The sequence below is a fragment of the Micromesistius poutassou genome (genome assembly GCF_964030765.1).
Source record: "Micromesistius poutassou genome assembly, chromosome: 11".
NCBI lineage: Eukaryota > Metazoa > Chordata > Actinopteri > Gadiformes > Gadidae > Micromesistius > Micromesistius poutassou.
The window spans coordinates 68,110-83,767 of NC_140281.1; the positions used below are offsets into that span (position 1 = coordinate 68,110).

A 15,658-nucleotide genomic window follows, 5' to 3' on the forward strand; every position below is an offset into this window, starting at 1 on the left:
CACGTGTCTGCTCTGGGGGTGGGGGGGGGGGTCCTGGCACCGCTGCCTGGCCTGAGCCGACGGTAGCGTTCATGGGACATGACAGAACTGCTTTGGCAGCCAGGATCATCCCACAGACTAGAATAGACTCACGGAGCCTCGTCTGGAATAAAGAGGCTCATCGTTATTTCTGGGGCCGCCGCCTCCTCCTCCTCCTCCTCCTCCTCCTCCTCCTCCTCTCGATCTACATGTCCTGGCTGGGGCCAAGCAGGCGCGGAGAAGAAGAGACGGTCCTGATGTGATTAGAATTGTTCAGTGTTGGTGAAAATAAAGCGTCAGGATCAGTACACGATGTACCCAGACTCAGAGTTGGACGTGCAGTGTACAGCTGTCTCCTGCACTTCCTCCTGCTGGACACCGACGCCTCTCAGACAGATCCGTCATGCATGAGGGCGCGCCATCGCATTAGCACAACCCCCGTGCAAGACGGAGATTGTTGTGATCCCGTGTATGGCGAGACCACACGTCACACGCAGCGCATTGGTTCAGCTTGACCCGGCATCACGAGTTCCTGCCGAGCCTGCTTGAAGCCGGCTGATCATCATCGATCCGTCTCCTGAGCTCAGCACACATCCCTTTCCCCGGGTCATCTCCGCACTGACTACTTCTGCTAACTGCGATGTTTGTCTGCTTCCCGGGCTGTCAGCGCTTCCGGGCCTCCAGGATTCAGAGCGCAACGCCTGGTGCTCATAGCTCATCGAGCTCAGAATGCACGTCATGTGTGTGCGCCGTTCTACATTTCACTCTGCATCAAAGTTCCCGCCCTTGATGTTGCCATGCAGGGGAGCGTCGTCTGTGGCTCCGCACGGCAACCACCCACACCCGGCTCTCATCCATCCCTACTAATGAACAGTCTGCCACTGCCTTCGCCTTGTGGAACTCATCTGCAGTCTGAAGCTCTTCTCGCGTGCGGCACCTCCATGGTGGGGAGAGCTCTCTCTCTCCTTCTGCAGGATCCTTTCCCGTCGTCCATTAAACACATGCTGATGTACTTTTGCTCTGAACATCTGAACCCCTAACAGATCAAGCTTCTCGCCGATGAATTAGTGAACAGGCGAGATTCTCCTTCCAGCGGTAGACGCGAAAGAGGACCGGAGATGGAGCAGGTATTGATTCATAGCGTGGCTTGATGCTTGAAATGTGTGTTCGTATCGAGTTTGCCCGGTTTAAAGTTGCCATTGTACCGCTGCGGTTACATTCAACCCTTCTAGAAACACAACAGCTCAGTACACCAGTACGGTTGACCCAGTATTACTACTGGGTCAACTGTTACATTAGTTTGGAATGAGCGCACACGGTTACAGGTTGTGTGTGCTCAGTGTGAACATAGGATGAAGGGCGTGGCATTCATTAATCTATACATTAAATGTAGAATTTAGCGGTTTTTTCATGCGCAGTTGGAAGGACTTCACAGAGTGACACGTTGCTATTGTTGACAACTGATGACAGGCTTTGGTCATTTATTAAACGTATTTACGTTTAGTCTTTTGTGGACTAGCAGCTAGAATGACCATGGCCCCTGTCATTAACTTATTTATTAAATGTGTTTATATTTTAGGTTTGACATGACATTGTTAGCGTCTAAAATCGTGCATTGGTCATTCATTCATTGTTTCATAACATGTGATATCATGTTAGGAATATATATATATAACATGTATTAACATGTTATATATACAACACAATAACACATATATAGATAACATATATAACATGTAATGACATCATATGACATTTATATATATTTAACATGTGATAACATGTGATGACATGTGAGGAGGGCGCGCCGTACCTTGGCCTTGTGGTTGACCTCCTTGGCAGCGATGACCTTGTTGATGACGGTCTGGAGGAAGTCGTTCTCCCCCGCCACTCTGGGGGAGAGACGGGACGGAAACGGGACATTGGGGGGGGGGGGAGAGAGTCAGAAAAGAATATAGAGCGACAGAGACAGAGCAAGGGAGAGAGAGGGACGGAGAGAGGGAGACAGAGAGAGGGAGACAGAGAGAGAGAGAGAGAGAGAGAGAGAGAGAGAGTCAGACCAAGGAACGATTGACAGAGAGAAAGAGAGAGAGACAGAGAGAGATGGAGACAGTGAGAGGGAGGGAGAGGGACAGAGAGAGGGAGACAGGCAGAGAGTCAGACCAAGGAACGATTGACAGAGAGAAGAGAGAGACAGAGAGAGAGACGGAGACAGAGAGAGATGGAGACAGAGAGAGAGACGGAGACAGAGAGAGATGGAGACAGTGAGAGATGGAGACAGTGAGAGACGTAGACACAAAAACAGACAGACAGGCATACAGACAGTCAGAGAGAGACACACACACACACAAAAGCAGGAAGGAGAACATGATGGCAGACACAGTGAGTTAGCAGTGAGGTTGGACGGACGTCAGAAACACACACCACATCGTTGAGGAAATGCCGCAGATTCTGCAGACATTAAGAGACCCGATACCGAGAAGGAATAAAGCTCAGTTCACACGCAAGATAACCCTCATTTAAAATTCTGGAACTTAGCCACTTTATACTTTATAATTTACAATTTACACTTTGAATTTATAACTTTGAATTTTATACTGTTTATACTGTATTTTGTTTGCCCTATTTGCTGTTGTTCTGTTTGTCTTCTCCTTACTTTAGCATTTTCCCTTAGTGTCTACTTTTGTTGTATTAGTACTTTGTATTATTTGTATTTTATTTATTTTTATCCTGTGACCCTGGGAGACTATCCATCCAGGGAGCGATGATGTGTTACAATATCCAAGACTCTGACGAGCTAGAACAAGACTTTTTTTTTTGGGGGGGGGGGGGGGGGGGGGGGGGGGGGTCCAGATTGTCTGAGACAAGCGCGGTACAGCAGCGCAGAGGAGAGCAGATGCACTTTGCAGAGGCACCAGATGCCTGGCGACTGGGAGTGAGGGAATAAGGAACGGAGGCAAAGAAGGATGGACTACATGAGGAGCAGCAAGTGAGATGTGTCACGTCCGACGAGAGGAGGAACGGAGGAGAGACCGGTGGGGCCTCAAGCTGAGAGAGACGCCTTCAAACCGTCTCCAAAACGGACAGCACAGCAGCAGCTGGCGTTCAGTAGAGAGTGGGGATTGGTTTCAATTAAGAAAAAAAAAAAAAAAAAGGGTACAAGGATTTCATGTCCTGAGGGATTTTATAAAGTCTGACCAACCAAGCAGGGATTCACTATAAATACTTGGCATCAAACCATACACAATGTTTGAATATTAGTTTATAGCAGCAATTCCTGAGTTCATTAGAGTGTGAATGTGATGTCCTGGGGATTTTAAAAAGTCTGACCAACCCAGCAGGGTTCACTATAATTATGTAGCAACAAACCACACACAATGTTTGAATATTAGTTTGTAGCATCAATTCCTGAGAATGCAGCTCAAAAAACTAACTAGGTCAACCAAGTGCAGGTTTTCCAATGCAGGACGCCCCTGGCTATATGCAATGCTATTTCTGCTCTAGAACTACTTTCCAAGTCTGTATTTCAGGGCCATTGGCTTTAACCAAACAGCATCAACAATATCCATTTGTTTTAGGCGCTTATTTCCTGTCCATATTCCCCCTCAGGACAACAACGGAGAATCTCTCAGGCACGGGGATCTGGGCCTGGCTGTTCAAACTATTACCTCCCTCTTCCCTCTATTTATCTGCACTAGTAACACTCGCTTGACCAGTGTAAAACCTCTTTTGCCGAAACACATTTTCCCTAAACGTGGCCGGACTGATTTGTAGCAACGGATAAGGCCGGTAACTGGGGTAAGCTGCCTGCTAGCCGTGCTGCACCCAAACGCATTTCCAATTATACAGAAGTCCCATGAAGGAAAAGGTTGCTCTGAGCTAAAGGCTGCGAGTGCTTTCTTACTAGAATGGCAGCACTTAATGAGATCGCCTTAATTGAGTCAGCGGGGAATAGGTAGAGAGCTTCTTCAGACCCACTAATCAGTTGTCAAGCATCCCCGACTACACACCACATGCTGGCGCGTGTGCGCCAGCATACACACACACACACACACACACACACACACACACACACACACACACACACACACACACACACACACACACACACACACACACACACACACACACACACACACACACACGACCATGTGTGTGTGCACACACAAGGACACACACATGGTCGCACACACACACACACACACACACACACGCTCGCACACACATGCTCACACACACACACACACACACACAGGCTCGCACGCACGCTCGCACGTACACACAATTCTAAAATGGAGCAGTTGAAGCAGTTTGCCTATTTGATGCATTTTATGTATTTAAATGATTGTGGCCTTCTGGGTTGAATATTTTCCTTGAATGCATTTATTAGAAGTCGCTTTGGACCAAATGGGTCGGTTAAATAAATGTCATAAATGAAATGTAATGTGATGTGATGTGATGTGTTGCATGCAAACACAAACATGCACGCTCACACACATACAAATACACACTTTTTAGAAAAACTAGTTGGCACACAACATGCAAACAATGCACACACAGATGAATGAATTTTAGCTTCTGGACGGGTCAATTAACGCACACTTGCACAAAAGTTAATGAATACACACACACACACAGGTAAATTAATACACACACACACACACACACACACACACACACAAATGGAAAGACACACAGCTTTGTACTCACGGCTGGAAGGGGATGAAGTGCTGCTTGTCCTCATCGTCCATCTTGCCTGTTATGATGTCTGTGACGTCCATTACTATTGATAGTGAGAGAGAGAGAGAGAGAGAGAGAGAGAGAGAGAGAGAGAGAGAGAGAGAGAGAGAGAGAGAGAGAGAGAGAGAGAGGAACAGAGAGGGAGAGAGACAGAGAGGGACAGAGACAGAGAGAGAGCGAGAGAGAGAGAGAGGGACAGAGACAGAGAGGGAGAGAGAGAGAGAGAGGGACAGAGAGGGAGAGAGGGACAGAGAGGGAGAGACGGAGAGAGAGAGAGACGGTAGACACACTGGTGATGTTTTTGTGGTGTCAATCTTGTTTTTACGTGGCCTTGGATAAAGGCGTCTGCTAAGAAACATAAAGTAAGTAACACACACACACACACACACACACACACACACACACACACACACACACACACACACACACACACACACACACACACACACACACACACACACACACACACACACACACACACACACACACACATCGGGACGATCTCCTCGTCCCGCCCGCAGCCTGACAGGAATGCGAGGCGGTCAGCAGACGGTCCGGAGGTCAGAGGTCATCCGTCACCCTGAATCGCCCTTAATCAGTGGGGCTCCACACCCGCCACTCAGGGGAACTTCAGAAGACCGGACGCCGGCTTGTTCGATCGGGAACGCCGCTGTCCCGTTCCGCTCAAATGAGGAAAAGTGAGGAGGAAGAGAGACGGAAAACAGCATAAATCTGTCTTTTGGAGCAGTGTGGGCAGAGCGCCAACGGGATTAGTTTATGATGTGTTTGGCGGCGTTCCCGTCAGCTACGAATCTAAATCCGAAGGCCAGCTTCTTTTATCCAGACGGATATCTTGGGGTTCTTGCCAGAAATCACACAGAAAGCGAACCGGCCCCCGCCTTCCATGATTTATATGCTCCACCACTAAGAAGAGAGCGGCCTAATTACTGCCTTCTGCATATTTGAACAAGAGCTCTCCGGACGTAAACACCGACACTTCTGGAACAATGACGTTGTGTTCTCCAGTCGCCCAGGACCGACGCAGGGAGTCCAGACCCGTGGGAAGAGCTTTCCTCTGACACCTGAGGTGACCATGACCAGTCACTCACGTTCACTCTCCGTGTGTCTCTGTCTCCGTCACACACACACACACACACACGCACACGCACGCACGCACTTTGTTGCAATGCGAGTGCAGGCCAGTCTTGACCAGTTTGCGCTTAGAACAAGTTCATCGATCTGTCTTCAGTCTCTCAGACCAAAGCAGAAAGTCCAGACCTGTTGAAGACCCTTCCTCACCTGACACACCTGAAGTGACAACTCCTCTTTCTAACGGGTGCCGAGTGCTTTGGTTTCTGCCGTTCTGTGCTCTGTCCCCCACCAGGGTGTGTGTGAGCTGGAAGTCTAGCCCTCCAATGTGTGGGTATAAGCTCCGATCAAACTAAGGTAATGCCTGGCACACACACACTGGACGATTCATCTAGTGTGGAAAATGTGAGAGACACACACTTGAGGATGGATGAAGATACATATACTGTTTTGGTGGTTGAGTGTGCGGAGGGGAACGAGTTTGTTAACACACACCACACCACACACCACACCACACCACACACCAGTAATCAGTTCCAGTCAGGGCTTCACTGACTGAAGTCAGAGGGGGAAATCAGGAACAGAATCTGGGCTAATTCTCCCGTAGTGTGACCCCAGCATGTGGCTGATTTAAGCTTACAAATTAGGATTCATGGATTTTCAACTTCTAAGATTAAAGTTAAAGACAAAGATTTTAGAGGGGGGGAAAAAAAATAAGGAAAATAAAATCTACTAGAGGGAATGTCCAGTTCCTTTTTGTTTCAGATACTGCTTTGTCACATACTTCATCAAAACTCTGTATTTATTCTCTGTCTGCGTTCTTCTTGTCATATTCTTATTACTCTCGCTCCGAAGGAGGACAACCAGCGTTCAAACTTCATAGGAAGTAAGAGACAGGAAATTGCATGCCGTTGATCCGGAATAATGCTATAATCCATGACCCTCTCTCTGGCTCCATAGATATCGAATATTTTGGAAACAAAACGTATCATGGGAATTAAAGGAATCATTTTTCTGTTCAGACCTGCACAGGACAGAGCCTGAACATGGCGCTGTTTATGACACTACTCTGTGAAAACACAAACAAAAATATACCGTATCTTTCGGAAAAATAAAGCTGCGATTTGTATCAGATTTTTCGCTCGCTGGGGCTTATTTTCCCGAGCGGCTTACGGGTCGAGTTTGCAAAACACAAAGACTTCAAAGAAGAAGGATGGTGCCGTTATCAGTGATTTGTTTTGGGTGATAAAACATGAAGTTCGTCATGCCATCACGATAAAGCCCTGTGCTCATCTACATGGAGGCTTGTCAGTAAGAAGATAACCTCGTGAAGAAGTTAACATTGGCAGCTCTTCTGACATACAAGACTGCTCTCCACAAAGTCCATGAACCACAACTCAAAGACTCACTGCCTCCCAACGAATTGCTTTTAAAAAAATAAAAGAAGCCTTGTTTTCAAAATCTGTCAAAACTTTCAGGGTTGTTCTAAAGCTGGATTTTGAAACATATGACCCTGTTTTACTGCTGCTGCGACTGAAAATTCAGCTTTCATTTTTCTGAAAAATATCTATATCTATGTATATCTATATATATCGTTCACTCCGAACAGCCTCCTCAGCCCCAAGGGCAGCTTCTTATCTCTATATCTATACTGTATATATCTCTCTATCTATCTATGTGTATATCTATGCGTGTAGATCTATATTATCTCTGTGGCGTACCTGCCACTCCAAACGGCCTCCTCAGACCCGAGGGACAGCTTCTTATCTCTATATCTATGTGTATATCTATGCGTGTAGATCTATATTATCTCTGTGGCGTACCTGCCACTCCAAACGGCCTCCTCAGACCCGAGGGACAGCTTCTTATCTCTATATCTATGTGTATATCTATGCGTGTAGATCTATATTATCTCTGTGGCGTACCTGCCACTCCGAAGGGCCTCCTCAGACCCGAGGTCAGCTTCTTGGTGTTGTTGTCCCTGAGCTCCATGCGGCCCACGCGGACGATCTGACACACGAAGCTGATCCGGTCCCTCTTCAGGTCCTCGCTGCCCAGGTCCTGAGGGCGGGAGACATAGAGAGAGAGAGAGAGAGAGAGAGAGAGAGAGAGAGAGAGAGAGAGAGAGAGAGAGAGAGAGAGAGAGAGAGAGAGAGAGCGCCCGTTAGAAACATAGAATCACACACAGAGAGAGAGACCAATTGAAATGCCTTATCTGAATTCGAAAATCACTTTCATTCAGAATTCAAAATGTGCAGAGATTTATAGACACACACACAGACACTCACACACACACACACACACACACACACACACAGTGTTACAATGTGAGTGCAGTGACTATGTCTTGACGCTTAGCGTCTATAGAGCGTCGTCCAGGTCCCACTGGTGGACAGCAGGGTGTAACGCTGGTACCCTGCCCTGCACCCCCGCCGGGTCCGGAACAATCTCCCTCGGCCATCGCCGCCGCCGCCATCAACCGCTTCACGCGCCACGGAACCCCGTGTTTTAAAACCGCCCCCGTCGACAGCATCCACCGCACACGGCGGATTAATAGTTTTATTCTCCCAGGGGTTCTCTCTGGAAGAGTTTCTGGAGTTCAGCCGCAGCCCGCCGAACACTGGGGTTACACGAGCCCGAGGTGGCGCGCACGCACACACACACACACACTCTCTCTCTCTCTGGGAAGGGACTTGGCAAACGTACAGCCACCTTTAACAGCTGCCCATAACAGGGCTGGATGAGCAGTGGACCACAACGTGAAACACACACACACACACACACACACACACACACACACACACACACACACACACACACACACACACACACACACACACACACACACACACACACACTCCCTGACTCACCGTGAATACTGCTCGCAGGTTATGAAGCTGGTCTATGTCTTTGACCAGACCAGAGCTGGACCACTTCACCAGGTAGTTTTCACTGAGGAGGGAGGGAGGGAGGGAGAGAGAGAGCGAGAGAGAAATAAGAAAATGGAGAGGAATGGAGAGGAATGGAGGGGAATGGATATTTAAGCAATAGATCACGACAGGCTGTGGTATACGGTCATTATACCACAGTTAAGGGGCGACGGCGACCCCCTTAACTGTGGTATAATCAACGTATACCACTGACTGAAGTGATCTATTGCTTGTATAAAACAGTTACGTAAGTATGGCGAAATGAAAGTCATAGACACCCTCAATTTTGAAAAAGCGAGAAAGTCGGAAAAGCATTTTTTTTAACGAATACAAAAAAGTAGTCCCTCCTGACTGCCTGCAAAGTGTACGGCGGTTGCTATGCAACACACTGTAGCGTCCTTCAGAGAGAAGGCTAGAGACGGTAGCTCGGTTCACCGGCAATTTAGCCTTCTATCGAGTTCACTCACCGTGTGCCTATTGCGTTACAACATTTCCACCCTCTCCAGCAATCAACATATTTTTAGGCTTCAGTGAACTATGCTATTGCTTTTATATATAAATAAACAACAGTTCAAGTTAGGCGCAGAGTGACACTGAACTCTGTAAACTGAACGGGCGTCATAGCTGTGTGTATACGCTCAATATACAACAGTTGGGAACCAATCAGATCGCTTGATTCATGCCACCCGTTTTATAACAATGAATAAACACTTTTATAACACAGCGTGTGCAGTTGTCCACTCCCTTCCATTACATCTCTTCAAAACGTAACTTAAAGAATGTAATTCCATCTCCACACACCACACCCAACGCCACGGCCACAGGTGCCGTCGACGGGGAAGAACTTCAAGAACACGCATGAACAACTCTGGAGGCCAGGGGGAAACGTTCCAGAACAAAGCGAAGTCGCTCGGAGGGCACAGGAACAGGTAAAAGTGCCGCCGCGTCGCACACGGACGCACCGGTCCGCACCGGTGTTTGCCTCAGAAGGTACGGCTGAATGGGTTTGGCAGGTGAGCGTTAAATAAATAAAAACCTCAAATGAAAACCTTCCCTCCTGTAAAGTTTTACTGAGCGGCGCGGCCGTGAAACTCCATCTTGCTCACGTAGTTAAACTTGGTTCTGTGTGTTTCGGGGGGGCTGTGTTTTTTAACGGCGCTCATCATGACCAGCAGGAACCCTAAGTACACCAGTACAGAGTTTTAATGACGGGGGTGAGCAGCCCTCGTCACAATGGCATGCACTCAACTCACGCTTAATAATGTAACTCAAAAAAAGGGCATCAATACTTTAGGAGAACGCAAGTCATCGAAAAAGTTTGGGAGCTGAACCAACTTAAGAAGCTCCTGCACCGACACTCAATATGCGTGTGCACACCCGTGCGTACGTGCGTGCGTGTGTGTGTGAGTGTGAGTGCGTACCTGACGAACTTGGAGTCCACGGGGTCGTAGAGGGACATCAGCACCTCGGCGTCCTCTCCAATCTTACACACCACGTTCTTCAGCGTGACGAAGAGCGCGAACGACGGCGTGGACGCAAACTTAGCCTGCCGGCTCAGATCAATGTTCTGCTTCTGGGACTGGGGGGGTGGGGAGAGAGGGGGAGAGAGAGCGGGAGGGAGAGGGGGAGGGGAGAGAGGGGTGGGGAGAGAGGGGGAGGGAGAGAGGGGGAGGGAGAGAGGGGTGGGAAGAGAGGGGGGTGGGGAGAGAGGGGGAGGGAGAGAGAGAGAGAGGGATGGGGAGAGAGGGGGAGGGAGAGGGGGCCAGAGAGGGGAGAGTGGGTGGGGGGGGGGGGGGGGAGAGAGGGAGAAAGAGAGGGAGAGAGAGAGAGAGGGGTGGGGGAGAGAGGGGGAGGGAGAGAGGAGGAGAGAGAGAGGTGTGGGGAGAGAGGGAGAGAGAGAGGAGGGAAGGGGAGACAGAGAGAGAGAGGGAGAGAGGGGTGGGGAAGGTTGTCAGTTAGTACTTCCAAAGAAGGCCCCCCCCCTCCTCATCACCTGGCCTCACCCGCCGTCCTCGTGTCCTGCCCCCCCCCCCCCCGAGCCCGGGGGTTAGACCCGGACTCCGGGTGGAGGAGGGCAGAGGGGGAGGAGAGCGTGTGCAGGGCAGCGATGGGGTGAACGCCGTGCTGGTTATTGGCTGTCAATCGCTGCCTCTAACTCTGACTGACTGCTTGATGAAGGCGGGCGGCAGGAGGAATAAAAAGGAGCCGTCAATCGAACGGGGAGACGGAGGGGAGAGGGAGAGAGAGAGGAGGGAGAGAGGGGAGGGAGAGAGAGAGAGAGAGGGAGGGAGAGGGAGAGAGAAAGAGGGAGGGAGCGAGGGAGGGAGAGGAGAGAGAAAGAGGGAGGGAGAGGGAGGGAGGGAGAGGGAGAGAAAGAGGGAGGGAGAGAGGGAGGGAGAGGCAAAGGGAGAGGGAAGAGAGAGAAAGAGGGAGGGAGAGAGGGAGGGAGGGAGGGAGGGAGGGAGGGAGAGGGAGAGAGAAAGAGGGAGGGAGAGCAGCAGAGAGACGGAAGGAGAGGGAGAGAGGGCGAGAGAGAGGGGGGGGGGATCGCCTGGGCCAAAGCTTTAATGTTAGATGTAAGTGCTGCCCTGCGTTACATCTGACAGGGTTCAATACAGAGAGACGGCGAGACAGACGGAGAGAGAATCTATTATTCAATCTTCCTGACGCCCTTTAAAAACCTAAAGCTCAAACTCTGTCCTCGTTCTGACGCCGCCCGCCCTCCCCTTCTTAATTTTCCCTGCCCTAATCTAACCCTTCCTCTCTCCTCGCTGGCGCCCTAATCTAACCCTTCCTCTCTCCTCGCTGCCGCCCTAATCTAACCCTTCCTCTCTCCTCCCTGCCCTAATCTAACCCTTCCTCTCTCCTCGCTGCCGCCCTAATCTAACCCTTCCTCTCTCCTCCCTGCCCTAATCTAACCCTTCCTCTCTCCTCCCTGCCCTAATCTAACCCTTCCTCTCTCCTCCCTGCCCTAATCTAACCCTTCCTCTCTCCTCCCTGCCGCCCTAATCTAACCCTTCCTCTCTCCTCCCTGCCCTAATCTAACCCTTCCTCTCTCCTCCCTGCCCTAATCTAACCCTTCCTCTCTCCTCCCTGCCCTAATCTAACCCTTCCTCTCTCCGTCCTGCCTGGTTCCAGAGGGCTGAAGGGAGAGCCTGCAGTGGTGACGTCCTCAGATCACCTGCCCAGCTCACGCAGCGCGTTAGGAGAGAGGATGAATCGTTACCACCTCCCTTCACCCTTACTCCCACCGCTAGCCTGGGGGGGGAGACGGAGAGAGGGGGGGGGGGGGGGGGGGCGGAGAGGCGGAGAGATAGAGGCAGAGAGAAAGAGAGGTGGAGAGACAGAGACAGAGCTAGAGAGAGGTAGAGAGACAGAGAGGCAGAGACACAGAGAGGCAGAAAGGAAGACAGGCAGACAGACAAGAGGTAGAGAAGCAGAGAGGCAGAGAGGGTGGGGGGGCAGACAGGCAGGCAGGCAGAGAGAGACAGAGACACAGAGACAGAGAGGCAGGCAGGCAGAGAGAGACAGAGAGAGACAGAGAGGCAGAGACACAGAGAGACAGACAGACAGGCAGACAGGCAGGCAGGCAGGCAGGCAGAGAGAGACAGAGACACAGAGACAGAGAGGCAGAGACACAGAGAGACAGACAGACAGGCAGGCAGGCAGGCAGGCAGACAGGCAGGCTGGGCCGGGCCTCACCCTCTCCTCCTGGATGCGGTCCTCTATCTGCTTGGAGGCTGCCTCGTGGGCCCTGAAGAGGCTGACGGTGCTGGTGGTGTCCGGGTCCAGGATGTTCCCGTCCTTGTCCCGGACCACCAGGTCCAGATCCAGGTACCTGGGGGGGGGGGGGGGGGGGGGGGGGGTTGGGGGGGGGGGGGGGCGGGGCGGAGAGGAGCAGAACGGCCGCGGGTCACAACACAGTGGTTAATTGTGTTCTGAACTTAATTGGGATGACGTTGTGAATCTTTATTATTGTGAATCTGTACGTCTTCATGAAAAGCGGTTGAATTAATTTAAAACCACAGGGCAGATATGTTATTTAATGGGATCTCGTGTTCTGCGGATGTTTATTCATATTTAGTGGAAGGATTAATGCACACGCTGAAAATATGCGTTGTCACACTTGAGAGAAAAAAAAAAAAGAGAGAACGAGAAACCCATTAAGTCAATTTTATTCCCATAAAATATTGAGTAAGAGCAAACATCACAGCAGGAAGCGAAGATAAATATGTTAATGTAGGAAAGAGTGGACCAGTGAGTCACAACATTGGCAGAGCACGGATGTGTGAAGGTGTTTACGCGAAAGACTAAACATAGACGCAGAGTCCCCACACACACACACACACACACACAAAGAGACCGACAGACAGCCGGACAGAGAAAGACAGACAGCCAGAGACAAAAAAAAGACAGACAGAGACAAGAACAGAGAGAGAGAGAGAGAGCGAGAGCAGACAGCGCTAGCACCACAGTGACGTGAGAACACGCTTCCTGAAGGTCAGAGGAGACGGTCTGGCTTGAAGCCAGATTAGAGAGGTGGCGCGCACGCGCACGCGCACACACACACACACACACACACACACACACACACACACACACACACACACACACACACACACACACACACACACACACACACACACACACACACAGTTGGTGGAAGTGGTGGTGCAGTGGTGCATGCTTGTAGGTAATAACAGGGAGTGACAGACAGACAGAGCGCAAGGGACAGACTGACAGACAGAGGGACAGAGCGAGAGAGACAGACTGACAGACAGAAACACAGACAGAGAGCGACAGCCTTACAGACAGACAGACAGACAGACACAGAGCGTGGGCATGTGTAGCGTCCGCCCGTCTCCCTGCACCACCTGAACCTGACAGCGTCTCCCTCCAGCAGGCAGCCCCTCCGCCCCCCCCCCCCCGCCCACCCTGCCCCTCACTCCCCAGGGTGGACATTGTCTCAGTGTGAAGAGGCACCTCCCCCTGGTGGGGGAGGGGGGGGGGGGGGGCGACCCCCACAGAGAGACGCCTGCTGCAGAGGCACTTCATTGGAGGCCCGGGCAATAAATCAATCAAGTGATCGTATGGTGGATAGACTTTTGATCAGTATCAATATAAAACATGTTCAATATATATCGATAAGAGACCGGACCACTGAATCTAGCAGCTGAGATTGTTACACAAACACGGTTCCATACTTATTTACAATATCTGAGTGTTTTTCATTGTTGTGTCGACATTGGAGAATTGATCAATGAAGAACAGTGGAAGGTCATATGAAGTGTTAAACAGAAGTGTTTAAGACTAATGATTCCTAGTCTTTTTAACGGTCATTAAAATGATCAATAGTTCAATAGGATCAAGTTATATCGTGATATGTCTTTCGGCCATATCGCTCAGGCTTATTGTGTAAATTTTCCCTCCCCACCCCGGAGATCCCCAGCAGAGGAGCCTCTCCTCCGGCCGGGGGTCCAGGGGTCAAAGGGTCAGGGTTCAAAGGGTCCAGGGGTCAAAGGGTCAGGGGGTCAAAGGGTCAGGGGGTCCAGAGTTTCACTATGGGCTTGCGGGACGGGGGGGGGGGGGCTTCATCATTTCATCATGTCCGGCGGCGTGGTGGAGCACAGGGCCCCGCTCTAAAGGCTGACACCACCCCCCCACCTACACCACCCACACCACCCACCACCTACACCCATACCCCCCCCCGGTCCGTCCCACTAGACCCAGCGATGACCTCATGCTCTATCGGCACACAAAAGGCAAAAGTGTGTGTGTCTGCATGAATTGGTTTCTGTGTGAGTGAGTGAGTGACTGTGTGTATGTTCTGGTGTGTTCGTATATGTTTTGGTGAGAGAGTGAGTGACTGTATGTTTTGGTGAGTGAGTGATAGGGCTTTGACTTTTGCCCAAAAATGATATTCGAAGTTTGCTTGTTTATTAATATTAATATTAAAATATATTTAAAATATGCATTATTATAAAACGGGTGGTTTAAATCAAGCGATCTGATTGGTTCTTAACTGTTGTATAATGGGCATATACATAACTGCTATGACGTCCAATCAGTTTGGAGAGTTCCGTATCACGCCGCGCCTAACTTTAAGTTTATGTATAAAAGCAATAGCATAGTTCACTGAAGCCTAAAATATGTTGATTGATGGAGAGGGTGGAAATGTTGTAAAGCATTAGGCACACGGTGAGTGAACTCGATAGTAGGCTCAATTGCCGGCGAAGGGTTTGAATTATCTTTTCATCTTTAAGGGGGTCTCTCTATCTCATAAAAAAAGTTGGAGCACCTCGCACATAGCCTTACCATGTGCAAACGCGCCGGTATTCGTAACCTCTTCTTTAAGTTCTACCTTAACATTTTGCGTGTTTCCCGAAACGTTCTTTGCTACGATTCTCTTTCGTACGTCGTTCGTTGGTAAGGTTGGTCTGAAGCGCTAGTAGAACCTTCTTAGCTCTACCGTAGTGATGTTTCAGCTCCTGCAGTCTCCGCCACTGTACAGTACCCTTTAGAAATCCCCGTTGTGCATGTTTATTCCAAGTTCGCATCCGTAGCCAATTGAGGCCAAATGAAACGCCATGTTTGAATTAAGGATATTGTTTCGGCTGTTCTTTATTTTGGGCAGTGGGTACAGCAGGCAAGGTCAGCTCGACTCGCATCCAATAATTTCAAAAAATGATTTTATTTATTTTACAATTCAAAAATGAACAAAACTGTCTTCTAAATTAAGGAAATGATACTGGGAAACGAATAAACCATTATAAGCAACAAGTGAACTTAATAAGCGATTAAAATACTTTTTGCAACCACTGCCTCTTTCCCTTGGAGTCAAAGCCCTAGTGAGTGAGTGAGTGACCATGTTTTGGTGAGTG

The 15,658-nt window shown here is 49.8% G+C and overlaps 1 protein-coding gene across 1 annotated transcript in view; it reads right to left on the bottom strand.

Moving 5' to 3' along the window:
- The window catches only part of LOC311355817 (dedicator of cytokinesis protein 1-like), a gene marked incomplete at its 3' end in the record, with an annotated part of 111,955 nt that overhangs the window by 62,208 nt on the left and 34,089 nt on the right, over positions 1-15,658 (bottom strand). The window contains exons 7-12 of the mRNA XM_084475647.1: positions 12,480-12,615; positions 10,199-10,356; positions 8,718-8,799; positions 7,773-7,908; positions 4,729-4,801; positions 1,832-1,910 (exon numbers count right to left, since the gene is read on the bottom strand). Coding sequence (XP_084331773.1) covers positions 1,832-1,910; positions 4,729-4,801; positions 7,773-7,908; positions 8,718-8,799; positions 10,199-10,356; positions 12,480-12,615 — 664 coding nt within the window. The remainder of the gene's footprint in view (positions 1-1,831; positions 1,911-4,728; positions 4,802-7,772; positions 7,909-8,717; positions 8,800-10,198; positions 10,357-12,479; positions 12,616-15,658) is intronic.